This window comes from Odontesthes bonariensis, chromosome 3, assembly GCF_027942865.1.
Source record: "Odontesthes bonariensis isolate fOdoBon6 chromosome 3, fOdoBon6.hap1, whole genome shotgun sequence".
Classification (NCBI taxonomy): Eukaryota; Metazoa; Chordata; class Actinopteri; order Atheriniformes; family Atherinopsidae; genus Odontesthes; species Odontesthes bonariensis.
The window spans coordinates 25,981,629-26,007,696 of record NC_134508.1 but is presented as its reverse complement, the minus strand read 5'-3'; the positions used below and the strand labels follow the sequence as shown (position 1 = coordinate 26,007,696).

At 39.5% G+C, this 26,068-nt stretch overlaps 1 protein-coding gene across 6 annotated transcripts in view; it reads left to right on the top strand.

Moving 5' to 3' along the window:
• The first annotated feature begins 592 nt into the window (after positions 1-592).
• The window catches only part of cacna2d2a (calcium channel, voltage-dependent, alpha 2/delta subunit 2a), a 150,463-nt gene continuing 124,987 nt past the window's right edge, over positions 593-26,068 (top strand). For 4 of the 6 annotated variants that reach the window (XM_075461280.1, XM_075461279.1, XM_075461277.1 and 1 more), the window contains exons 1-2: positions 594-1,022; positions 5,349-5,430. In XM_075461280.1, the coding sequence (XP_075317395.1) occupies positions 907-1,022; positions 5,349-5,430 (198 nt within the window). In that variant the 5' untranslated portion in view covers positions 594-906. Of the gene's footprint in view, positions 1,023-5,348; positions 5,431-26,068 lie in introns of all 6 variants that reach the window. The other 2 variants (XM_075461278.1, XM_075461276.1) reach the window with 1 other exon arrangement.

Here is a 26,068-nt window from a genome sequence, read left to right as displayed (position 1 = left end):
ATACAATAGGCCCCTCTAGAGTCATGTCTCTAATTAGCAAAGTAAAGCCTTGATTTCTGCTCCTAATCCAGAGTTTGTGGAGAGCTGCGAACATGAGGAGGAGGAGGAGGAAGAGGAGGTGGCCTGATGCGCGCCCCCGTCTATCGCACAGGAATAGGCTGTTTGTGGAGGAAGGACCGCTTTTTCCAACAGCTGAATCAAGTGTCGCAGATAGACAAATACAGGAAGTTGAGACTTAAAACTTACAAAATAAAACAATACAAATCATAATGTGGCGTCAAGGCTGTGCGTCTATTGAACACATAGGCTACAATAGCAGCACTTTCCCAGAGTTTTGTCGCTGCCGTAAGTTGAGGACATAAGAGCACCATCTCTGGTTACATAACACTGTTGTTGAGTGGTGGCCCTGAGATTTTCAGAAAGCATTTTCTGAGAGTACAACTCATTTAATTAGGCCACTGACAAATGCACACGGTTATTTATTGCGCCTTTTGGTGCCCTAAAAAGTACATTGGTTTTATTCTGAAAGATTGGGAACACTCGCGTCGTAGTAAGCATCACTCCGTGTGGTTGTTACATTGGAGACAGTGGCAAAGAAAAAGAGCGAATGTGCGCGGTGGCGGTGAGGGAGGGAGGACAGCGAGTGCGCGAACTGGCAACCAGGCAGGCACATCAGCAACAGCAGCTGAGCATCTTCCTGATCCTCATCTCCCGTGTCCAAGGCGGTCAATTCTACGTGCGCACCACCAATTGAGATTTCACTGCCGGCTGAAGTGTCCAGAAGCCTCCGCCGCCAGCCTCCCACCACTCACTTTCTCTGTTGCTGGGTTTCTTAGCTCAGCTGCGTGAGACTGTCCTTCCGGTCCTTCTCTTATTTATCCCAGTTTCTTGAATATTTAATGGAAAATGGCGATCTGCACGCAGTCAGTCGGTGTTTTCTGCCTCTTCGCAATCCAAATTGTACTTCTCATATGCATCTCCTCGCCGACAGTCGGGACCCAACGCTTCCCTCAGCACTACACGTAAGTACCCTGCGCGGTTTGGGGGATAAAGCGAGATGCGGAGCGCTGAACTAGGACAGGTGGCCCCGACAAGCCTGCACACATGCAGCGCCGTTTACCTTGAAGGAGCTGATGTTCACAGAGAGACTCGGCTTCCGCATCTGATGCAGCGCTATGGATATAATTCCCCACACACATTATAGTTGTTTTTGTTTTTGTGGTATCGTGGAAATTAATATTCTTATTCAGTCTGTCACCGTCAACATTAGAACAGGCTTACAGGGAGCGCACACACGTGCCAAAGGCGAATAACCCCCCCAAGCGACTAGATCATTTAAACACTGAATGAAATGAAAAAAATAATATTTTAGTTATTTTGCTCTATCTACATGTGGAGAAAACATCCAATTTAGCCACCTATTAAGTCTTATTGATACTGCGCACGCACTGTTTGGAAAGAACATCAATCCCTCCGAGGGGTACACTGATGTTTTAAACTGTATCATTTTGTCACAGAGACCAAATCTAGAAATGTTAAAGTAGAAAACGAGGACAGCAACACAGTGATGTTTTATCTCAGGGACCGCAGGCACAAAAAGAAGCAGCATCCATAGAAGAGAACGAAAACTATTGTTGCACTTTCTCAGCACGCACCTGTCGGAAAAAATAGTTTGTATCAATAGTTAGAATTTAAAGCCCAGTGCTTTTTTTCATCCAGTCTTAAGAGTTTAACATTTAGAGGGCATGCATAGGCAAGTCAAATGCTTGCTGCAACAATTTGCCACCTGTGCGTCGTCCATTCAATAAAAGTTCGACTTAAGCCAGAAATATCTTATTTTACAGTGAGAGTTCTGCAGCAGGACTTATATCGACTTCTTTTGCATTTCCGTTCTAAAATATATACTCTAAGAGTGCAACAGTCGCCCAGATCTATGAATTATTGATTCAGATGTTGTGTCTCCCTGTTTCTAATTGCCGTGACGGGATGATCTGATGTAAACACAACCTCCAGCTTGTAGTAACGATTTGTCAAGCAGGTTCACATAAACGACAGGAATCTAAAGGATTTCTCTGTAATGCACCCATTGGATTATGTCTTGAAAGTCTTGAGGGGCTTTGTTAATTTGATGGCCAAGGTGACTTTCAAAGGAAAAATAACATCCTTTATATAACTGTGGATTGATCCAAAATTACAATTAACTGGATTGTTGATTTGATTACTTGAGCTCTTTAAAGAAGAGTGATTCAGGCCATTTATCTTCCACTTGGGTTATTTTGAGGGCAAAATCACATGTTTGTTTAAACCATATTGTTTTAAAAAACTATTTTAAAATCCACAATTGTCAGTTTTTTTTTTTCAAACACGGTGGTTAAAATCTTACAGCCAGTTTCCTTCTCGACTTTTCCTTGATGCAGTTTCTTTTACTGCTTACCTTTTTTATGCTGAAGCAATCTCATTACTTGGTACGCCTCAAGTCTGTGCCCTTGTTTAAGTCTGTATTATATCCAGTCGCCTCTTGGGATTTATAAACTGGGTTTTGGGTCACCCACATTACTGTGATGTTTGTTCAGAATTGACCACATAATTGAAGTTGGGAGTCTATGGGACTATGGGAGTCTACTGGATGTATATAACACGCACAGCTCAGAGGTGTCTGTTTGAGTTCTACCTGAGGAAGCGTATCTATAAGAAGAACTGTCCTGCAGTTTTATTTCACTGCAGTGTAGAAAGTGAACATTTTCTCCCCCCTTACTCCTGAAATGGTCAATTTTCTTTAGTTATTGTATTTTGTATTGTTTGCCGTAGAGGAGGTTATTTCCACATTTTTGAATGATGTAGAGAAAACTGTTTTGATAGTTGGAATATAAATGGATGTTTTAACTGTATTCTAGGAAAGTAAAATCTTTTTTACGATAGTAAAATGCCAACAGCTTTCTCCCCAAAATGTTATTTCCACACACCCAAAAATACTCCACCTTCTGCCCTAATAGTTATTTGAGCGTGGCACTTCAAATGATGAGATCCATTGCAGTAAAATGCACAGAATGACAGTATGTGGCTGACGCACAGGTCGTCCATTCAAACTCATGCCATCACATTTTCTGCTTTTCTATAATGTTTGGCTAACATAAATCATAATACAGAGAAAATACATCAAAAACACCGGAGGCAAATGGCAAAATTTGAATACTACATTAGACTACAAAGAGCCACAGTGCATCAGTCGCTTTAATGTGGTGCACCATGACAACTTCTTTGTTTTAGAAAGAGATCACAGCTTTCATTACACAGAAGGTCTCCAAGCATTCATTTAGCATCAGGCCCTAGTAGTGCATGTAATTCACCAAACAAGCGTGTCCTGGTATTTTAGCAGTTGTACTATATGGGGAGTTCTGCGTATTTAGGACTGTAGAATATGTTTCTTCTTTGATTTAGCATGACTCCAACATGAATCTCAAGTCATTAGGAGGTACTTTACATAAATGACTTGTAAAGGTTGTGAAGTCATGTGACGAGTCGGATGAGAGCCTGTAGAATTCAGATATCAGTCCACATATATGATGCGCCTGATTGTTTATTTCATGAAATGTAATTGAATATCTGGCGGGTGAAATGGTTTGGCTGAGATGTCCATATGTGTATGTGTGTTTAGAGATGGATGGTGATGCACAGATTCTTATATTGTGACATGAAGCAAAAGTATGGTTTTTCTATCTCAGTATTTCACAGTATTTTAGTACAGTTGTAATAGTGTATTTCATATGTTTTACTTGACTGTTTTAGTAGTCTGCTTTTTGCCCTATATTTAATTAAATCATATCATTGACTAGGATGAGCGACAGAATCAAAATGAACATTATTTGCCTATTATCCTTATTCTTATAAGTATTATGTCTTGACTTTGTCCTTTGATATTGAGTCAGATATCCAAATTGACACAGTGATAACTTAAACCAGTGGCTAACATGCTGTGTTAGATAATATGTATAATACTTTTGAAGTTTGCAAGTGGGCAGTTTTTGTTAACTCTGCCAGCTTATTAATGATAAGGACATTAGATGTGTGAACCATTGCATTTATAAGAAATATGTCACTTTTCAAAGAGATTACTGTATGTCATCCACAGATGTACAGTAATATGAAACATTAATGAATATATGTATTTGTAAATGTGTAGAAGTTGTGTGGGAAACCTGTCTGGCTCACACAAAGAGTTGTTGTCCCTCACTGTTAGTGTCATTGCATCCAGCACTGCTCAGTTCTGACTGTAATCTTGTTTTTATTCCATACTGAGGTGACCTTTTCATAGCCAGCCACTTCTCCACAGTGGTCCTCCTCTGTACTCCTTTTGGAAGTCCTCTTTATATCTCTTAATCGTGTCCACATAAACGAGCAGGCAACGCTCACACTGGCTGGCGTGTTTGCTCCATTGCTTCTCTCCCGATGAGGCCCACTGCAGCTTGGTGATTGTGGCAAATGTTGTCACTGTTTGGCAGATTTGTGCAATTTAATAACTCTGTCTTCTCTCTTGTCTTTTGAGCAAATCTGACATTTAAAGATGACATTTGTTTCTGTCATCATATGAAAAGACAAACGACTGTTGTGATGTTGATGCTAGTGATTACTTATCTGCAGGCTGCTGAAAAGAAAAGGTTGGCACATATTCAGTGGTTGGCTAGCAAACACATGACAGAATTATTGATTTGATTTCTGAATGATGAGGTTTCAAAAACCTTTTTTTTTTTCTGTGAGAACTTATCATTGGCCATGCACATGGAGTCTACAGCACAAATATCCAGGTTGGCAGGTTGGCTCCTGCTGCTTCTTTAGAATGATTTAGAGTAACAAATCTCGATCCATTAAGCCATTTGTTGCTTTCTGGGAGATATACAGTGATGAGCTCCGACCGTTTGATCTCTTAATTCCAAACTTGGCTCCTTCTAATGGAGATCAGCTCCTGCTTAGGGTGCACTTCTGTCAGACCTGAGCAGTTTTATTGCAGAGCCACTGATCCCAGCCGAGGCAAGACACGCACGTTCGCTGCCAGTCCTGCCAGGGCTGACCAGATATATGCAAGATGTGATAGGGAAAGGAGGTGCTGATGACTAACTCAGGCATTAGCAGAGATAGGACAAGGATACTTCCAGATAGGGATCCGGAAACAAGGGAGAGTGTGGCAGTTTGCCAACAGAACAGGAGCTACACAAAAATGGGGACACTCACTGCCACTATCTTACAGACACACTCACTCACATGCAGTGACAGAGAAATGAAGGCTCGTGTGATGACATGTTTAGGTGATAATGTTGAGGGATACAGATTAAATGACTAATTTTATTTTCCAGAATGATTCACTGGGCTGGACGCATCGAGAAGGAGCTGGAAAAGGTTCTTCAGCACGTCACTGGGACTCAGCAGATGAGATCGGTAAGTTGACGTCATGCTTGCATGTGACGCTGCAATTTCTCTGCATTATTAATCAGATTTTGATGGGCTAGGTTGTACAACATAAGTGCATGTGTGCCTTTGAGGCAGCGTGTTTGTAGAAGCACAGCAGAAAATCTTGATCTTTTTAAGACTTTTCTTGTTCGTATTCTAAATAAATATTTTGTTCACTCTTTAGACCTGTAGACTTCCTGAAGTCCCTGTACTGCCTTTCTTAAGTCTAAAAAAAGTATGAAGTCCTGTGAAGAAAGGTTTTTAAGTGTTAATACCAAGGAAACACATGAAATTCATGAAAGTCCTGATACTAAGTGACACTAACTGGCTGACAAGGACACTATCAGCAGAACATGGGTTTTCTCGTTTGTGTCCACATCCCTGTATCAGATTCTGTGTAACGTGTGTGTCTTGTGGCTGAGCAGATGGTTGCGTATAGTGTTATTGACACTATTTCATCATATTTCTGCCATGTGCGTATTTGCCATGCTGCAGGGATCGTTGTGCGCCCTGAGATAAAAACTTCATGATTGCTGTTTAGGTGAGAGTGATTCTTCCAGCCTGTATGGTGCCTGTGGCTTGGATGCTAGCAGTAACAGGGGGTTGTGTGATAGCTGGTGGTATGGTGGCGACATTGATGGATCCCAGAGTAAAGGAAGTGAGCTGTCAGGGATTGTGATGGTTTAAAGGGTAATGGCCATTAGTGGATATAAGGCAGATACTCAGAGCTTGTGATAGAGGAAGTGAAAGAGGTTGATTTTTAGAACTCATCCAGTGTAAACAAAACAAAGCAGAGAGCGTTTACCTGTCAAAACATTTACCTTTTGCAGTTTGTGAAAATATTCTTTTCAGAGCGCCCATTGAGCAGTGTGGGTATATACACAGCAGTAGACTTCTAAAGTAACATGGCTTCTCATGGCGAAAGGATGTTTCTGCTGTTTGAGAAATCATGTAGCTCCAAAGCTGTAAAAAACACATTCACATGACACTAGAAAATTTGTTTTATTCAGACCAAAACTGGACTTTTGAATTCCAGTCTAACTAACATCATATGAACTGAAGCGTCTCAAAACCAGATTAATACATCCAGATAATGTGATTGTGCAGTTTATGAGCTCAGCCAGACTCAAATGTGCCTAGGTGCTCTGCTCATACGCCAAAGTTCCATGTTTTGCATCTTTTGGTACAGACGGTAAAGGGTAAGTGTATATTAATGCAGCTGAATTTCCAGGAAAGCTGCTATTCACTATCAGGTTCCTTTGTCAGATGGCTAAATGCATCAGGAAAGGTGACTGAAAATCAGGTCTACATGTCAAAATGCAGTTGCTCAAAGCATTTCTTTGGTCTTGAAGGTTAGCATACTGGGACAAGGATTGTGATCAAATCAATGGCCAAGTCGAACTGCAACTGTACCTTGATTCAACTTTGCATGTAACCGTGCTTATTCATTCAGACTTGGTACCATTGAGACCCAATGAGTTTTTACAAAGGTTTCGGCACCAAGATAAGATGTGCATAAGGTGGGAGAATTTCTCTACCTCTAAAGAAACCTATCCTTCAACCTATTGGTTGTCAAATGCGTGGATCGCCCACGGGATTAAGTTCATTGATAACTTTAATATCTTTTGGAACTGTAAGGAGGGTTTTTAGACCTGATGGCGTGCATCCGAATCGAACTGGATGCAGATTACTTGGTGCACACTTAAGCCATGCTGTTGGGACAGCAAACCCAAACATAACTGTACAGATTAGACTGAAGGACACAGCAGCGAGGCAAACAACCCCCAGCCCTCCCCCCTCACCAGACCCTTTACTCCACATCACCCAAGGTCTCAAAAGGATATCTCTATCCCAGCCAGGACTCCAGCGACCACCATCAACCAAGAAACGCAGGGCACCCCCTCCTCCTCCTCTTACATCATCTGTCCTGGCAGAGCAGGACACAGGGGGATGTGCAGGATGTTCAAGAAGCAGCACAACATCCAGAGTTCAAAACAAAGATACCATGCCATGATGCATTCAGGGTCCCTGCTATAGTAGTCCTACTACTGACAGCTGTTCTGAGAACAAGCTGGGACCCAGTAGGATTCCTGTATTAGTTAGTAAGAGAAGGAATAGAAAACAGTCAGCCTGCTGGGTGAATCTATCTAATCTGTTAACGGTACCACGTACAACTCAGAATACAACAGAGACCAGTGTAAACTCCACAAAGCTAGCCTTACTTTATATTAGATCTCTGTCCAATAAGTCACTGTTAGTTAATGACTTCATAATTTCACACAATTTAGATTTTCTTTTTCTGACAGAAACATGGTTAACAGAGAGCACAAGTGCTACTGTTCTTAATGAAACAGCCCCCCCAAACTTTAGTTTTATGGATAAATGCCGAAATGGGAGGAAAGGTGGGGGGGAGGCTGCCTTATTTAAAGATACATTCCAGTGTAAAGAGATCTCATTTGGTGAATTAATTTCTTTTGAATATCTTAGTTTTATTTTAAAGGGTGTTCCTAAAATCCTGTTCTTAATCATTTACAGATCCCCAGGATACTGTGCAAGTTTTATTGATGAATTTTCTGAATAATTGTCTGTTATTTCGACTGATTTTAACCATTTTATTTTGACCAGGGATTTTAACATTCACATAGATAATATGACGGATGGTAATGCCAAATAATTTTCTTCTGTGCTGGACATGTTTGGTTTGTGGTAACATGTAACAGAACCTACCCACCTCCCAGGTCACATTCTGGACCTGGTTATTTCTAAAGGTGTTGATATTTCTTCTGTTGTGGTTATTTATTTGGCCTTGTCGGACCATTTTTGTATTTTATTTGATTTACTGATCACTAAGAATGTTCAAACAACCAGCTTCTCAGTTAAGAAGAGGTACATCAATGAGAAAACAAGTGCTCAGTTTAGGGAGGCCATAGCTATGTTACCATCAATCAGCGCAGAGTCGGTTGAAGGACTGCTGGATCATTTCAACTTAAAAATTTTGAATGTAATGGAAGCTGTTGCACCGATAAGAATCAAGAGCACCTTGATCAAACAGAAAACCCCATGGAGAAACACCACTACTGTCAAAAACCTGAAAAGAGAATGCAGGAGAGCTGAACGTAAATGGAGGAAAACAAAGCTTCAGATTCACTATGAGCTGTACAAACAAAGCCTGCGTAGTTATAACAATGAGCTGTGCAAGGCCAGACAGCTGCATTTATCTGAAATGATTAATAAGAATGTCAACAATTCTTGAACTCTGTTTGCTATGGTTGAAAAACTCACAAATCCTCCTAAACAGTCAAACCCAGACCTCCTCCACCTAGCCGCAACGAATTTGCCAACTTTTTTTGCCAAAAAATCAAAACAGTTAGACAAAACATTCACGCAACACAGACAAACAAGAAAACTAATCTGTGTCTAAAACCTAGAAATCTGAAATCTGCACGATATCTTTTAATTAATCTGGACTGTTGCTTGTTTTTAAATTCATTTAAATTATTTTATTTGTTTCTCTTTATATTCTTTTATGTATTTTTAAATCTTCTTACACTCCCTGCTGCAATGATTTTATTTAATGTAAAGCACTTTGAATTGTTCTGTACATGAAATGTGCTATACAAATAAATTTGATTTGATTTGATTTATTGTAAAGATGAATACAGTCAGTTGGAAAGTCTTCTGAATCGAAAAATTCACAAATCGTGTAAATCATTCTTGTAAATCATTTTTGGAGAATAATCTACTGCAGCAGTACTTATATTAATGTATTATTCTGAAGTTTTGTTCACACTTTTCAAATATTTTCAGATATCTTAATAACTTTATCAAAACATTGGGAAAAAATTTAGAAAACATGATCACAAGTTCATATTGTCCAGATGTGAAGAGTAATGCTCTATATAAATGGTTTAATTGTGATGTCTCCTCATTGCTTGTCATAATGTTGGGACATACTTTATTATATAGTTCAATTGATCTGAGCTCAGTGAGACTGAAATCTAGGATTTGATGTTGTCAAGGTGTTCAGTGCTTGGGGCGATGTAAGTTCTGTGGATTTATACCAATTCACTCAACAACTGTCTAAAGTACTTTCTGTAAGCCTGGCTCAATGGAGCCAGTCTCTATTTTATGTCCATCCCAGTGGTGTCTTGTGTTAACGCCCATATGGCTGTTCGTGCATGTGTATGTGCTGGCCTGACTGTGTGCACAGACTTGAGTGTGAAAGAACATTTATCATTGCCCCAAACAGGAGTCGTCACAGGGTGTGCTAAATGGCCCAGCATGCCTAGAAAAGCCATTTTCTAAATGGATGCCTCTCTCTATACGTGTGTCAGATAGAAATCTTCCCAGGGCTATGCCGGCTGGTAACAAGATTGCCTCCCTCTGCGCCCCCTTCCTCTTCATGCGCAGTTTATTCTCGCAGACAAAAAATGTAAAGTGTGTGCAAATTATTTTTGAGTTTGTCTTACATGGGAAGAGACAAGGGAACTAAGTTGAATTTAATGTGGTCTGTTCAGTTCTCCCTGGTTCTTATATTTTCTGACAAGTTAAGTGGCGGATGAATGAAGGTGAAATGTCAAGAGAGGTCAGCACGTTTTGAACGGGTTAACTGGAAATAATTATTTTCATGTATTGTAATTTGTGCCAACTGAGTGTGTCAAAAGCTATATAAAATCTCAAGTTGTTAAAATCACATTCTTATATTCTCTGCTTTGGCCTAGATGTTATTTTTGCCTGGGGGAGTGACAGGAAGATAGCGGTTGAGTGATGTATCAGAAGAGGTGGAAGTTTTCGAAAGGAAGTGTGGAGCACAGATAGGCGAGGAGAGTGGGCGGCTTGTAGAGCAGAGAAGGTGGGATTTTTGACAGCGAGGGAATGAAGAATGGCTTGACAATCGAGATGGATGTTCAGGCAGTTTTTTGTGTATATTTAGAGACAAAGATGGATGAAAAGATTGAGGGGAGGGACAAGATTTGGTTATTTTAAACGTGAGCAGACGGATACTGTTTTTAGTCTTGATCCTCTTCATTATCCTGTGTGCTGCTGTGTTTGATGTGTTACAGTATGTGTTGATGAGAGGCGTGGTGGACACTTGCATTGTTTTCATATCCTCAGGCTGATTCAGAACAGTTTTAAAAGGCACACGGGAACAGTGCTCCTTTTTCGCCCACATACTGTTATTACAGAGATGCAGAGCACCAACAGTTCAATAAATCCAATAATCATGATTATCTTTATTACTGAAAAACCTTTTAGTCACTACAGCAAAATTGCAGAGCAGTTAATCCTTCCAGGGAAGACTTGGTGCTTTTGTCTTGTGTCGTTTTAGAGTTAGTCAGACAAAACAAGACAGTAAAGTTTAAGTGATCAGAGTGCCTCAGAAAATAGCAGGTGTGTAAAAGAGAAAGACAACAAATGTGGAAAGATGATTTAAAAAAACAACAAAAAAATATTAAATCAATCCGCCATTGGTGCCCATCCCACTGCTATTGGGGGAGGGGCATTGTACACCCCGGACGTTTTGCTAGTCCATCACAGGACAGCACAGATACAAACAACCATGCACACCCACACTCACTTCTAGGGTCAATTTAGAATCACCTATTAACCAAACATGTATGATTTTGGATGGTTGGAGGAAGTCGGAGTACCTGGACAGAACCCACCGGGATTTGAACCAGGACCCCTCTTGCTGGTACGCACCAATGCTAAACACAAGACCAGCTCTAAAGGTAAAATGTGTAATTAGGGAAGATTAAAAGAAAATATAACTGGAAATGTAAAGACAAATAAAAAATACATTACTAATTGCAAGCATTTTTGTTTTTACCTGCTTTATATATATTGTTTCTCTGAACATTATTTTTAGAAAATAACAACTCTTTTTAATCTACAATGTGTATTTTTTCTTTTCATTCATTTTCCTATAAAGTGTTTTTTCATTTTCTTTCTGTTGTTTGCACACGTCTTGTGCTACAAAAATAAAGTGGTTTTTGGAAAGTCCTCTAAAAGGCCGTAACACAATTTAAAAAAAAAAATTAAACGAAAAGAAAAGAAAAAAGCTCTCACTTCATTCACTTTACCTCACTCGATGTACTGCAGTCTTGTACATTTGGGTGGTGTAGTGTTTCTGTTAATGTGAAATTGATTTATGAATGACAGAATAGCGTCATTATAACAGATTGATGAGACTATTTATATTATGTTTCTTAATTCTAAGAATACCTTAGGACTAATATTTCATTGTATGACATTATTATATTGTTAACACCAATGCATTTTATTGTTGAAGCTGCTGAAGGTGGCTCCAGCTAATAATGTCATCACTAACCCGGGGTCAGGTTGGGATGGAGCCCTTGCTAGTAGCTCACACTGTAAATCTAAGGCATTGTAAGGTTGGTAGTGAAGAGTGAACTCTGAGTGAAAAAAGAAGAAACCTGTGTGTTAGCTAAAGTATATTAAAATATACATTGCACTCAAAAACAGACAATGCAGATATGCAGATGCAGATCAGAGCATTATCCACAGCATCAGCACAGCAAGCCTTTTAAGTGGAGATTTTGTGTAAAATTTGTTTAAATAGCTCACCCAAATTAAAATCAAAATTATTTCTATGAGTAAAGTTGAGTCAGAATGAATAATTAAGGCTGTTGCATAGGAATAGGTATAGGTTTGCCCTGGCACTTCACAGCTCTGAGGCTCTGCCTTCATGCATTGTCCACTTTCTGTTTGCTGCTCCTAATTATTGGAAACCTGAGAAAAGCATCGAGATCAATATACCTTTTGTGAACACAGGACTGACCGGTGGAAGACAGGTATTGGATTTGCTCAGTTTTTACATGAGCTTGATTTTGCTAAGTTTGTTTTTCCTCTCTTTTTGACAGTTTTGCTCTTCGTTCCGTGTCTGTGAGCTGTTTTGTCAACAACATCAGTCAGCCTGTTGACCACATGCTGGCAGCAGGTTTATCTCAGTTCAACAGTTCCTTCTTGCCTCTAGTGTTACCAGTGCGCATGTGCATGCTCATGCTCATGTTTATGACTGTGTGTGTGTGCGTGTGTATGCGGGGAATCCTTTTTTGTTGTTTATATTGCTGAAACCTCTTGTTCCATTTGATCTCCACAGGTTTCTGTTTGTTACTTGAGGGTGATGTTATATGCAGCCTGAAGCCATTTTCAACGGTTTCTTCTTCTACCTCCATCTCTGTATGTTGCTCACAGCCAACAAACAGACTTTTGGATTTACCCATACTCGCTGAGCACAGACATTTCTAATAATCAAATGTGCGCTCTGCTAGACATCAACACCCCCCCCCATCCCCGTCATGTTGATCCATCAGTAGATGATTATATTAGAGTTTATTATTTTGTTTCTTGATTTAAGAGCTCCTTTAGCCTATAGTGTGTTAACAGACGAGTTGATGGTATGTTCTGTCAGCATGTGAAGATACATTTAAAGGTCTAAGAGAGAGTGCACTCTGGTTTCCGTTGTCAGACACCACCCACCACCCCGCCCTCTATCTTCTGGTCTCAACCTTACAGCTACTTCTTCACTGGTTGTTTGAAACATCACAGGCTATTTCTGCTAAATTGCTTACGCTCAGGCTCTGGTTTCTTTTGCAATGGCTCGACTTGCATATCCTTGAGTCACTGCACTTTTCCTTTCAAACGTTTTTTTTACTCTCTGAGTCCTTGAGGTAAATTAAAAGCCCCAATTTGTTGATTACAGCCACTAAATGTTATATTTAAAAGGCATCAGATACATTTCTTTTACATGTTTATTTACTTTAAGTCTTTAAGTATCTTAAAGTTTAAGATATTTGGACTTGATTAAGGTTTGTCATCAGTAAGAAGTATAAATTCAAACAAATTGATTCAACTTAATTTTTGTGTCTATATTTTGATTTTAATTTTACAGATTCATAAGACAAATGTCATTCCAAGTGGGGATCGAACCTGAACTGTATCTTTTGAGCTAACTGGGTTTTCTCGACATAAATGCCTATCACAGTGCTAATAAAGGATAGATAATAACAATGGCCCTTATAAACAAGTTCACCATACAGCAGGCAAAACAGGAATATAATTTACATGAAAACATGCATAAATAACAGAAAAGTTCATTTTCATTACATGTATGTTATCTAGCATCTAGAAATGCTAGTCTTAGTATGTTGACTGGATCTTCATTAAACCATTAAAGGAATTATCTATCAAATGTCAAACCTTTAAAATGTGGTCTAAGACGAGGCTATACCAAGACAAGGTAATCATGCAAAATGGGTTATTCAAATACATTAATTCCCCTACATAGGTGCAGCTTACATCTTAGAATGAAATGATATCAATGCTTGATGTCTTATGATGTCTCATTACATGATAACTGTGGATGCGAAATGGGTATATTATTGTGCGGTGGAAGGAGCACTTTGTTCATCTTCTTAATCTGACCAGCATGTCCTCCATTGAGGAGGCGGAGTCTACGGACTCAGGGAAAGATGCTTCCATCAACTTGACAGAAGTTGAGTTGGTAGTTAAAAAGCTTCCCACTGTTTGGGCGGGATGGATGCCTTGAGATGCTAAATGGTTTGGACGTTTTGTGGCTGTCTTGGCTGACACACCTCCTAAATGTTGCTTGGAGGTCCAGAACAATGCCTATGGACTGCCAGACCGGGGTGGTTTTTAAAAGGTGGGACTGGAGAGTACTCAGCCATCCCGGGAACAGTGGACCATATCTTTCATATCTTTATCCTCTGCAATTTAGTGAAGTAGTAATGGGAGTTTGATAAACTGGACTACATGTGTCACGTTGACTTTGATAAAGCTTACGACCGTGTGCTTTGAGGGTTTCTGGGGGGGGTGTTGCGGCAGTACAAGGTACCAGGGCTATTGGGTCCCTGTAAAACCAAAGCAAGACTTGTGTTCACATTCTGGGAACAAAGTCGAGCTTATAGTAGAGTTTACTGTGAGCGCCGGATGGTGCTGTCAGGGCTGTCACTTGTTACCGATCCTGTTTGTAGTGTTCAATGTTGATTTGGCTACAAATGTTTAAAAGGTCGAAGGAGGGGTGATGGAAGGTGTTAGTCTGTGGTCTTACACACATGACGCCACGAGTATGACACCCTTCAAACACAATTTTGTCCAATCAAAATAAAGAATGATGCATGCATTGGCCCAACATTTTCAACTAAATTGTTGAAAAAATATTAACCAGCATGAAAACAAAGTCAGTAAATTACAATGAAAGCCAAAGCTTCAACTTCTCAAATGGTTTTTATATGATGTTTGTAGTTTCTTAAAAAGGCTGAGGAATAGAAATGTTTTCCAGAAAATGTTCATGTTTTGGAAGAATTTTAAACAAATGGGTTCAGTGAAAACAGGTAAATTTGTATTCAAATCCAGATCAGTGGAAGTTGATCCACGAGGTTCAGTTTTAGCAACAACACAGGTCTGCTACGTTTAAACAAGACAAAGCTTGGTCTTGTTTAAAAAGCAGACTGAAAACAGACACTCACAAGCTTTCGTGATGGATTTAGTGGGTAAAGTTTGAACATTAGTATTCTATTTTCTAATTTTGTTTGTGGTCTTGTCATAATTAGAAAGTTGGCAGTAAAAGGTGGCAGCAAAGCTTTTTGCTGGGTTTCTCAGTGTTTTTTAGCAATAGTCCTTTGTGTTGAATGCCCACAGTACCGGTGGGTTAGAAATATCTGATCAATGAGGGGTCTGCCGTTTTTAACACTGTGCTAAATTCAAAGTGAGCGTTACAACTTAAAAGGTACACTTTGGCCTCTCGTAGCTTAAGAGGTCAAGTTACTCTCATCATGTCATAGTGATACTGCAGGAAATATCCACCATTCATTATCAATTTAACCATCCATTTGTGTATGCAGATAAATATACATATCAGTTACCTGGCTCTGTTTGTCATTCAAATCCTGTTAGTTGTTCCAGAGTCATCAGGGTTTCACATCAGGGTTGTGAAAGCTTAGACATGGTCTGTTAGCAATCAATTTTTTTGTCTGTCTTTGTGCCCACTCTGGCATTTACTGTGTATTTACTCGAAACAAAAAACAAAACTCACATCAAAATTGCTGTGGACACTAGAGGCCCATAAAACCAGTGGTCGGCTCAGTGTTAAGCATTGTGGGAACTGGTCAGCACCATTACTCCCAGCTTTAGCCTCCCCTGGGCTGACAAGAGAACAGAAGGCCACACAAACAGACTGTGTTTATTTTTCTGCCTTTTTATTGGTTTTCTGACACTGGGGAAGGTTACGAGGATTCCTCAGCTCCCTGTCTCGATGGCTCGGCACTGGTTTGTGGTGTTTATATCGATAAAAATGCATATATTTGCAAAGTCCAGCACTGCATGCAGATAACCATGGGTTGTCGTTGAAATTAATTACTTGAAATAGCTTTGCAGTAAAATAGTGACAGTTTAGAAAAGTAGAACCGCTATGTTTAATTTTCCGTTTTACTTTTTATTTATTTATTTTTAAGCCATATTCAACTGCTGATATTCCTCTCGGCATACTGAAAATATGTGCTGTGAAGGTAAATTTGAATTACACAGTTTTGTAGCTTCAGTCAGTCCTCAGCTATTTGTAGTACAGTGCAGTGGGTTGTATATCACCTCACCTCACAAGTGTTTCATTTTGAAACATTTAGCAGTTCCTTGATATCTCTACCATGAAACAAAATATCTCTGTTTTTTAACGTCTTCAGGTTTAACTGCTCGGTGTCTGAGTAAAGCCAGCTGACAGAGACGAATAATGCAGGCCTTAAAGACAATGTTCCTTGTTGGATGCTGCGTGTGTTTATGTATTCTCAGGTCATATTATGAGATATTTTACAGTACATCACTTTGACTTCATCCAGTGCTGTAAATTACCAGGATGGAGCTTTAAAAGCCCACTGAGTAGGGGTCTGGGGACCCTTTTAGTGTCAGCACAAATCTAACAGAGATAGTGATGACGTCTGAATCTCACTGACATCCTCTGTGGTACATTCTGAGGACTGTGTTTGTGTAAATAATTGCCGTTTGATGAATTCAAGGAAAACAAAAGCCAATGCATCCATGCTGCTAGTGGCTTTTAGAGTAGAAAAGAAGGCCTTGCACTTGTTTAAAGGAAGACAATGTAGCTTTATGTGTCAAAATAGGATTAGGGGTCTGCTAAAGTACCAGCCCTGTCAGAGAGTGATGCTGTATTTTGCAGACGCTATAAATCTTTATTCCTTGTCTCTGGCTCTCTACAGTATTATTTGCGTATATTTGAGTGTGTGTTCACATGCTTGTGTAATTTTCAGTTGCCGTCTCTTTGATGTTTCAGAAAGAACATGACGTGTCTTTGGTGCTATCTGTGCTTGACAGAGGGAAACAACTAGGTACAGTTCCCTGAGTGGGTTGCAGTGGTAATGTAGAGTGGCGTGATGCCCTAGAAAATTCCAGGTGTGAAGTGCTTTATTCATTCCACTGCAGAGGGAGTGCTTCTGCACGTGTGAGATGGTAGGTGTGACGTTTACTTTCTATTGTCATCAAATTATATAATTTTTTAATGGCTGCTGTTGTTTGCATGTCCCAGAGTTTGGATGCACTGATGTCTCAAAGGTTTTGTCTTCTCCTTTTTCTCTTCCTCCCCCACCTGCACTTGTCTGTGATTGATTGGTCACAGTTCTGAATAACCTTAATTGGCTTCTCTCAGTGGTGGGTGGTTTTTAAATGCAGAGTTACTGTGGAAGACTTAGAAAAGTGTTTCAATTTTTGATCATGTAGGCAGTAAGGATTCTTCACTGCCATCTGAGGAGGGTTTTCATAAGAGCTACCTACAGTGCTTTTATTCCCAAGACGTCAATGTCCTCTGCCTTGTTCACTGTCTCTCTCTCTCTGTAAAAGCTGGAGGTGAAGCTTTTCCTTCCTCCTCAATCTAGCCACTACCTTCTTTGGCTTTGAGTTGGACTCACTCTCATTTCCTCTTTTGGCTCTTTTCCCAGGGCTAAGTCATATGAAGGGATTTGTGCTCCACCAATACAATTGCTGCTTTAAGATCTCCAGTGATGACTTGCTGACGCAATTCTGTGTTATAGCATTTTGCTGCCACTTGGGCTGTCTCATAAAATTGTGGAACGTTGTTGGTCCCATCCTTTAGCTTTGCTCTGTAGCTGAAAAGACAGAAATCGAAGTGGGAAACGATCTGCTTTTTGGTGGCGTGAAACTAAGTGTTGAGATATTGAAGATTGTTCAGCGCAGCTGTTGTTGTTGTTTTTCCACCTCTGCTTTTTTGTTATTTATAGTTTGAGTGCTTTGTTCTTTTGGTTATGAAATAAGTTGTTGTCGGCCCCTCCTGGGTATTTTCATTTGATCAATGAGTAGCGAACTCAACTGAGACTGTTCGTCGTAAGTTTATTAGAGGACTGGATTTCTGTCCGTATGCATTGAAAAAATGGTTGCACCACAGACATATACCACTCTGAGGCTATAAAATGGCTCTTACACAAGCACTTACATGAGTACATGTCTTCATACTTATAACAAATTTACAAACTTGTGAATGATGTATGTGGGTAAAAGAAGATTCAAATTTTGTTCATGATGAATACATTTTATTTACATATGTAAAGAACGGTGGTCGAAGTTGGATTTTTTGATTTTAAATTAAAGACACGACTTGTTTCTTTACTCTTAACAAAAATCACATTCTGTGTGTCTCCTTAATCACAGTTTTGTTGCCTAAGTGAAACCACGCATAGTATTGCACCCCTGTCACATAAAGTAAAGATAAGATACGCTTTATTTTTCCATAGGGAAACTTGTCTTGGGCTAAAAAGCGACTGCATCATACAGCACATTTGTAACAACTTTAACATACACGATCACAAAAGGAAAACATTCCCAAAGACACCAGTTACATTATCACCACACTGCCCATGTGGGAGAGAAATGTCATGACATGGCCTAATTACACTGTGTGCCTAGTTGTTCGGTCCATATGAATATTGTTTAAGGTTAGAATGAGCTTGTTTACGATAATGGCGAAAGCCAGGCGACTTAGAGAGATTGGGCTTGAGCCACGTACGCATTGTATGATACAGAACGGTATAAAGGCTTGGCACAAACTGAGGTCAGAGGGAATTTCCGGACATTCTGAATGCACATGTCTGACGGTTTGTTCAATAAAATTCCCCATGAGAGGCTGACCGCGCGGTTCCGACTCCTTTTTCTCCACAACACCCATCAATGGTTTCAAACTAAAACACACAAATTACACTTACTAATAATCTAATACTGTGATTGCAGATGGAATGAAGGAGTTCTCCTAAAACTTTGATCTGTCCATTGGCTTCATACATCTTTTGCCTGATGGCTTCTCATCAAAGTCAGGATTTAGATCATGTGTTGTATCTTTCTAAACTTTCTGTGCTTTCTTACGAACATATTTTTCATATAAAGCCTTAAAAAGTTCCTTTTTTTTGCCCACAATCTTCATAGCTGTTTGAATAAGATGTTCGAGCTTTTACTCGAGCTGTTTTAAAATGCTGCCATAGCATAACTGTATGTTGGACTACACTTTTAAGATGATTTAAAAAAAATATTTTGGCGAAATGAATCAGTTATACTGAAATTCAGAGGGGCTTGGTTACTTAAGTGCCCACAAAATGTATGACTATAATGAAAATAGATTTAAACTGTTTCCACCTTACTTGCGGTGACACAATAACACCTTGGTTCCTCCATAGTAATTTTCAAAACAAAAGCACTGAAGACACCAAACCTCCCATTTTTTTTTTAACCATAAAAGCTTGTGGACCTGAAGCATTTCAATGAATACAGGCAAGTAAAAAATATTGATGCGCCTCAAAGTGTGATGTTGTAAAATGAGTCACCATCACGCATTAAAGTGAATACAGGCAAAGAGAGTAGCATTACTTCTTTTATATGTGTCATTTCACAGTCAAAGTGAAAGATAATAAGAAATATTCCCTTTACTTCCAACCAGTTTTACAGTCTACTCAAAACTGTTGAGCAACTTTCTGCATTATGTCACGGATTATGTTGTGTTTTGTACTATTCAGTACCTTCAATTTCAAATAAACCAAAAAGGATGTGAATTAACGTGTGCTAACGTCAGTAAATGGTTTGTTATGAGAACAGTGACATCCGAGTATATGCTCTCCTGTAATTTTGTCCCCAGTTTCAATGTAGTTGTCCATCATTTTACTGTGTGACTTTAATCAGTCAGATATGTTTTCTATGTGCTGTATAGCTGAACCATCTGCTTTACATAGGTTTTGTGTGTAAGCCAGCAGTCTGTTTTTGCCTACGGGCGGCTTAGCTACTATTGTCATGTGGATGCTGTGAAGTGAATGTTCAGGGATGCTTAGGAGTTAAATCCCAAAGAGTGCAATGGATTTACTGCTCACTGACACACAAAAGTAGAACTTTTGTTGGTGTTTTGGTTCTGGACAGTTTGATTGTGATATGAACTTACTACTTTCTGTGTGGTTGATGTCATGTGGCTTCATAAGTGGTCTCTTGAGTATTTGGTGTGATGATTAGAACATGTGTATATGAGCGTATGACTGCATATGTATGTGTTGGCATGTGCTTGTGTGAACTCTGGACCAACAGCTCATTTCACACACAGGCAGACATCAAAGACGGTTTGAATTAACCCTGCGTGTCGGGGCCACTCTGCTTGCCATCCGCAATTTCACATCTCTGTCGCTCCAGCGGCACCAAACTTACATGCCCATTCATATTGAAATGAACAGATGGAGTTTTGCTATGCACCGAATCACCATCCTTCGCTGAGGAAAGATAAAACTTCAAAAGAGCCAAGATACATTTGCGTCTGTTTGCATTTTGCGAGGCTGTGTGTATTCACAGGCGAAGTAGAGGTGCTCTGTGTCTCTGTTTTAAGTGTGGGAAAAGTGCAGGTATCATGTTTCTCCTTATTAAAGCAGGTCATTTGTGTTTCCATTACAGCCTCTTGCAAAACCTGGCTCCCTTTCTTCCTGATTAGACACTGTAGAAATGATGTCATGGTCTCACACACACACTTAGAGACCCACAAAGGTACGCACATCAAAGCATATGTGACTCACCTCTTTTGACTCACTTTTAAAACCGTAACAGGAAGCAGTGGCCTCATCACATTGCTTGTGTCCAAAATATAAGTTTTTTTTTTACTGAAAAGCATTACCTCTGCTTTTATATCCAACCACATTTGCACATTTTTACTTCATCTTGGCAGCTAATTTAATTTTATATTGTATTTATTGATCTGGCCAACTTCAATTTCCTGCAGCAGCACGATTCTGTTGCACGATGAAAACGATAATGTAGATGAACAAGCGTTGATGGCGAGGATGGAAATGGTGATGAAGAGCGCGACGATGATCATTTCTGCGGGTGATTGTGATTGCGATGAGGTGCATGCTGATTAGAGTGGTCTCTGAAGATGGCAGGGGTCGCTGCAGTTAGGTGAATCTGTCAGCTGCTCTGTGTACTTTTAATATCCTTCAACCATCACTAGGCTGCCATAACAACTGTTCAGTAAACACATTAATATTTCATTGTTCTGGCTTCTCCCCTCTCTTCTCCCCATGATGGCCTCTTATTGTCTCCTCTAGAGGTTGTTCAGTAATCCGCTGAGACCTTACCTCATCCTACTGTGTTACAAGCACCCACACATGCACACTCTGCTTTAGGTACTACAGCAGAAAGTCTTTTCACCATGGTTATTTGGCATGGCCTTTCTGTCTATGACTGCTAAATTTAACAGTGTATAGGACTATTGTTCGTATACACCCACGTACGGTATGTATGCATTCACCCTTCTACTTATAGCGTGTAAGCACACTCATCACACATTCATCATACTCATGATAGTGACAAACATATTTTAGGCCAATATACTTAAAACTATAGCTGAAAAACATATATATGGTTTAAACACTTTGCATTTGTTGAGATAATATTTCTTTGTCACGTGTAGAATATGTGTGGGTATGTTTTTCACATGTTCACCCACATACTGTTTCACATTTGCTATTCAAGAGAGAGCTTTGCAAAAGAGGACACAATAGATGATATAACATTATATAACCCTGGTGGGCCTGTGGGCGGCGCTACAAGCATAGACTGAACTAGAGATTTGGAGTTTTTTAAATTTAATTCTTGAACAGGAGTTGACAAAGGGATCACCGTTTGAGGTTTCAGCAACTTGTTCATAGACTTGAAGTGATTGAAACCCATCCAGTGAACACTAATTTGTACAATTTCTAGGCTCATCTGTACTTCCTAATTCAATAAACTCAGTTATAGGCCTTATTGGTTGCCTAAAAGCTCACATATTAGACCAACACCATTTATCAGTTTCAGGTGCCCACACAATCACAATTATAGCTGTGAAGTGTTAATTTTCTGATTTCTGAAGTCATTCATTTCTGCATGCCAATACAATGGTAATAGGTCATTGCTCATAGGGTGGCACTTTAGTTGAGTCTGTCTCATATTGTACCATACCGAAACGAGTTTTTCATGTTTGTAATGAAGGCTTGTCATAAATTTCCCTCATATGAATTATATAGTTGCACTCAGCTGAAATGATCTAGGTGCATTTTTAGATTCTGTGCGTGTGTGTTAATGTGTTTGTGTGTTTGTCGCTGGGTCTGCAGAGCGACAAAAGGGATAAAGCTGTTTGTGTTGGATAGGATTTAGCGTCAAATGAGGAGGATAAATAGTCCATCCAGGACTGATTGAGCCTCATAATATAATACAGAAGCAAGAATACCACACCGTTGTGAGGCATGAGTGTGTGTCTGTGTGGAGCTTAGATCTATGTTTGTGCACATGAGGAAATAATCAGTCACAGTCATATCATCAAGAGGGAGACATGCAGTACAAACATTGACAGAGAAATCCCCTTTTGTTCGCCAGCATGGTGCATTTGTGAGGAGATTTTGGAGCTGAAGGTGGCTCAGGGGTGTGTGCGTATTAGTCTCCTGTGGGTTGTGAATAATCTTATCTGCCAATGATGTAAACCCTGCATGGCCTCCAAGGTCTGCATTGTTAAATTCACTGTTGAATATGTGGTGTTGGGAAGCCCTCTTCTGGGACTCCTCCCAGCATCTCGACTCCATCTGCAAGACAAGTGGACATGAGCTAATGACACACAAACACGCAAACTGTATACTGATCTGTGGGGCAGATTCATCCCAGTGTTTAATTGCTACTTTGCCATAACCATGTCTACATTTTCCAACTGTCTTTTGGTCACTTGCTTTTATGTCTCTTGTGCCATCATGATACGGTTAGCTCTTGCCTCAAAAGGCCTCTGTCTAACACAGCTTGACTCTCTCTGTATCTAGTAGACTGCTGGAATCAAATTAGCAGCTTTTAGTCTAAGCTCTCTGTGTGACTCAACTCTAAAGCCTCAGTGTGAGTCGACAGCCAAGGTCAGCCATACTTCTCTCTAAGCATATGGCATACCTTAATATAACTCTGCATAACTGCTTAAAGAACACTTGAGTTATCATAAGTTATTTGCATTGGTATTATTATCATTAGCCGTTCAAGTGCTGACATTAGTTTAAAAAGGATTTTGTAACCTGCTTTCTTTGTATAAACCATTAAAGCTGTCTGCCTGGGTGTTAATGATAAGGAATTAACAAATGGCAAGCCAAGCCAAAAATTATAATAAACACAAAATAATTTTGTAAATGATGATAATAAATGGTCCATGTACCTGTTTATTTCTATCTCAAAGTGGTGTCATATGGATCAAATCTTCAAATTGCCATCCAGTTTATGAAGCCTCAGTTATTTATGTTGTAATGGCCTGGTTGAATAAGCTTAAAACCAAGACCGCAGTAAAATAAGTGCTACCCTTTACAAATAAATGAATGCGTCCCCTGTTACAGTCAGGGAGAGTTCCTCAGAAGTAAATGATAGTCCATGTCAGGCTTTCAGCAACAGCTTTAGAGTTCCAACACTACAAGAGAAATGTTGCTTCAATGTCAGCGCGCAACATGATAATTTGCAATACACCAAACAGAACACGTACAGAGGGAGACAAATAGTGAGCATACACCATGAAACCAGTAGAGGGGCACATTAAGCAAAAAAAAACCAAAGAACTCCCTCAAAATGAGCAAGATAGTTTTGAGTTTGACTTAAGCTTTTGAAAATGTTTGTTAGTTTTACAGCTTTGTATTTATCAAAATTATTGGGCTGTGAATATTGTTAATAAATTTTTTTCTTTATTCGTAATAAAGTCAGGGGAATCTGTTTACACAGAGAAAGTAAACCAAGAGGTTGCAGCGAACAGTCATGGAAATGAAAATGCTTTTCAGCTATCTGTTCTTATAATGAAGTCACAGGCAGGCAGGCATGCAGTTTAAATCATTTTAAGTTCAAATTAGCCTACATCTATTGACCAATTTAAACATGTAGCAGCTGGTTCATTTGAAATTGGTTGTCATTGTGTTCGAACGACCACATTCTGTTTCCAAATTTCTTGCAGAGCGGGAAAAAAAGATCTAGTAATCAAAGGAAAAATATGCAGTACAGGTCATAGTATTTTGGTTAGACTCTTGTTTTTGCCTTTTTCCTCACAGACATAAAGAAGCCACAGTGACAGACCTGCTAAAGTGGAAACTGAAACATACAGCTTGAAGAATGCGTATTTCATAAAAACGTTTTTCTTTGTACTGTAGCTCTGGAAATTTGTGCACTAAAGTGTCAACTTTTTGGCTCTAAAGAGGATCACATTTTGCAGCCATCAGTCAGCCTGCTTCGCAGCCCCTTTGCCTTCCACATTTCTGACACAAATAAACGCTTGAGCATACTCGTGAGACATAAATGATAAAACAGTGACATCTTTCATCAGTACATCTTTACAGCTTTGTGCCTCCTCTTTCAACAATTTCACTTGATAGATTTTTCAAGAACCAAGGTAAACCCCCACGAGTCTTCCTGTTGTGAATTTAGCTGATATTTTCAGTTTCAATCATATTTACCTTAGTTTTAATAGATGACCTACATTTCAAACTAAGCATTGGTTTGTTGTATGATTTTTGCCGGCTGCACTTCAGTTTACGTAATGAGTGAAATTAGCTTCAGCACTCTGTGTTTTACGCTGACATTGGAATTTAAGGAATCTTTCATGAGATGTTTTTCTCGAATTGAAGGTTATTGCAATATTTAATTGTGAAATTAAAGGAGTGACATTCAGGAATAGTCACATGCTCAATAATCAGGGGCCTTCAGTCTGAGAGTGTTTTAAAAAAAAAAATTTGTTTGTGTTTTGTAGGTACAAAGCAGTTGTTAGGAGGCTACATATGTCTGTGCTGTACGATAACACTGTATGCAAGACCCAGCAGCAGCCCATATTTCCAAGACATTGATTGTTCCACAGACACACGCTTTGTGCAAATGCTGATGGACAGCTGTGTCTTGAATGTGGTCTTCACTTACACCACACAACTTTACGGTGTCTGAAGCCGTCTCTTTGTTGTCTCTTCAAAAATGAACAATTTCTGTTGGAAAGATTACGAAGAGCAATGTTGGCTTACAAAATTAGAAGTTTTTGTCAGCGTTGTCAGGCCAAACAATTGGAAGCTAGAAGACCGAGATGTTACCTCTCGTGGTTTTCTCAACAAGAGCTACAAATCCATAAAGTTCCTGCTTACATAAATGCTTGAGTTTGTTATTTTTCTTCATAATGTTCTTCTCGTTGTAAAATCTTGTACGCTAATGTGAAGACAGCGAAAGAAAGAGACGTGTTTGTAAAATTGAAGGCAGATTTGGCTGTACAACTGGAGTTCAGACTGAAAGATTGACACTATTCATTACTTTTCAGTGATAAAGAGAGCTCAAAGAAAACAAAAAGAGGTGTTATTTATGGATGTTTTCTAAATACACTAAATTCTTTATCTCTCCCGGTGCCTAGGAACTGAGATGGCAAGAAATGTAAAGAAGCAATAAATGGTCCATGTTTCATTTTCAACTATGTGCATCTCCTCGCCATGGGTGAGATCAAGGCTGCAGTGACATAAAGATGGAACATTAAACTTCACTGTGTCTGTAACGTTGCATTGATTCAGCAGAAACTTCTGTAATAGGTATAGAGTGGTTATTGCATTCAAAGAGTGTGTGATAGGCTTCTAGTTCAGAAGGGTTCAGTGTCTTTTGTAGTGGTCCTGACAATTGAGCACTAAGGAGCTCAAAAAATATTCATACTTGGATGTAATAAACATACTGACGTATTTATTATATTGTTTCACAACAAGAAGGTTTCCAGTTCAAATCTCGGCTGACGACTTTCTGTGTGGAATTTGTAGATTCTGCCAGTGCCAGCGTGGGTTCTTTCCAGGTGCTCCGGCTACCTCCCACTGTACAAGAACATGCACATTAGGGTGATATGTGATTCTACATTGACCTGAAAGGCAGTGAGTGAGCATGGTTGTCAGTCTTGTTTATCTCTGTGTATGGCCCTGTTATATACTGGCAACCTGTCCAGGGTGAACGCTACCTCGTCTGATGGCGACTGGCAGCCCCCTGCAACCCTAAATAGGAAAAAGCAGATATGGAAAATGAATGAATAAATGAATGTATTCGTTATGCACAT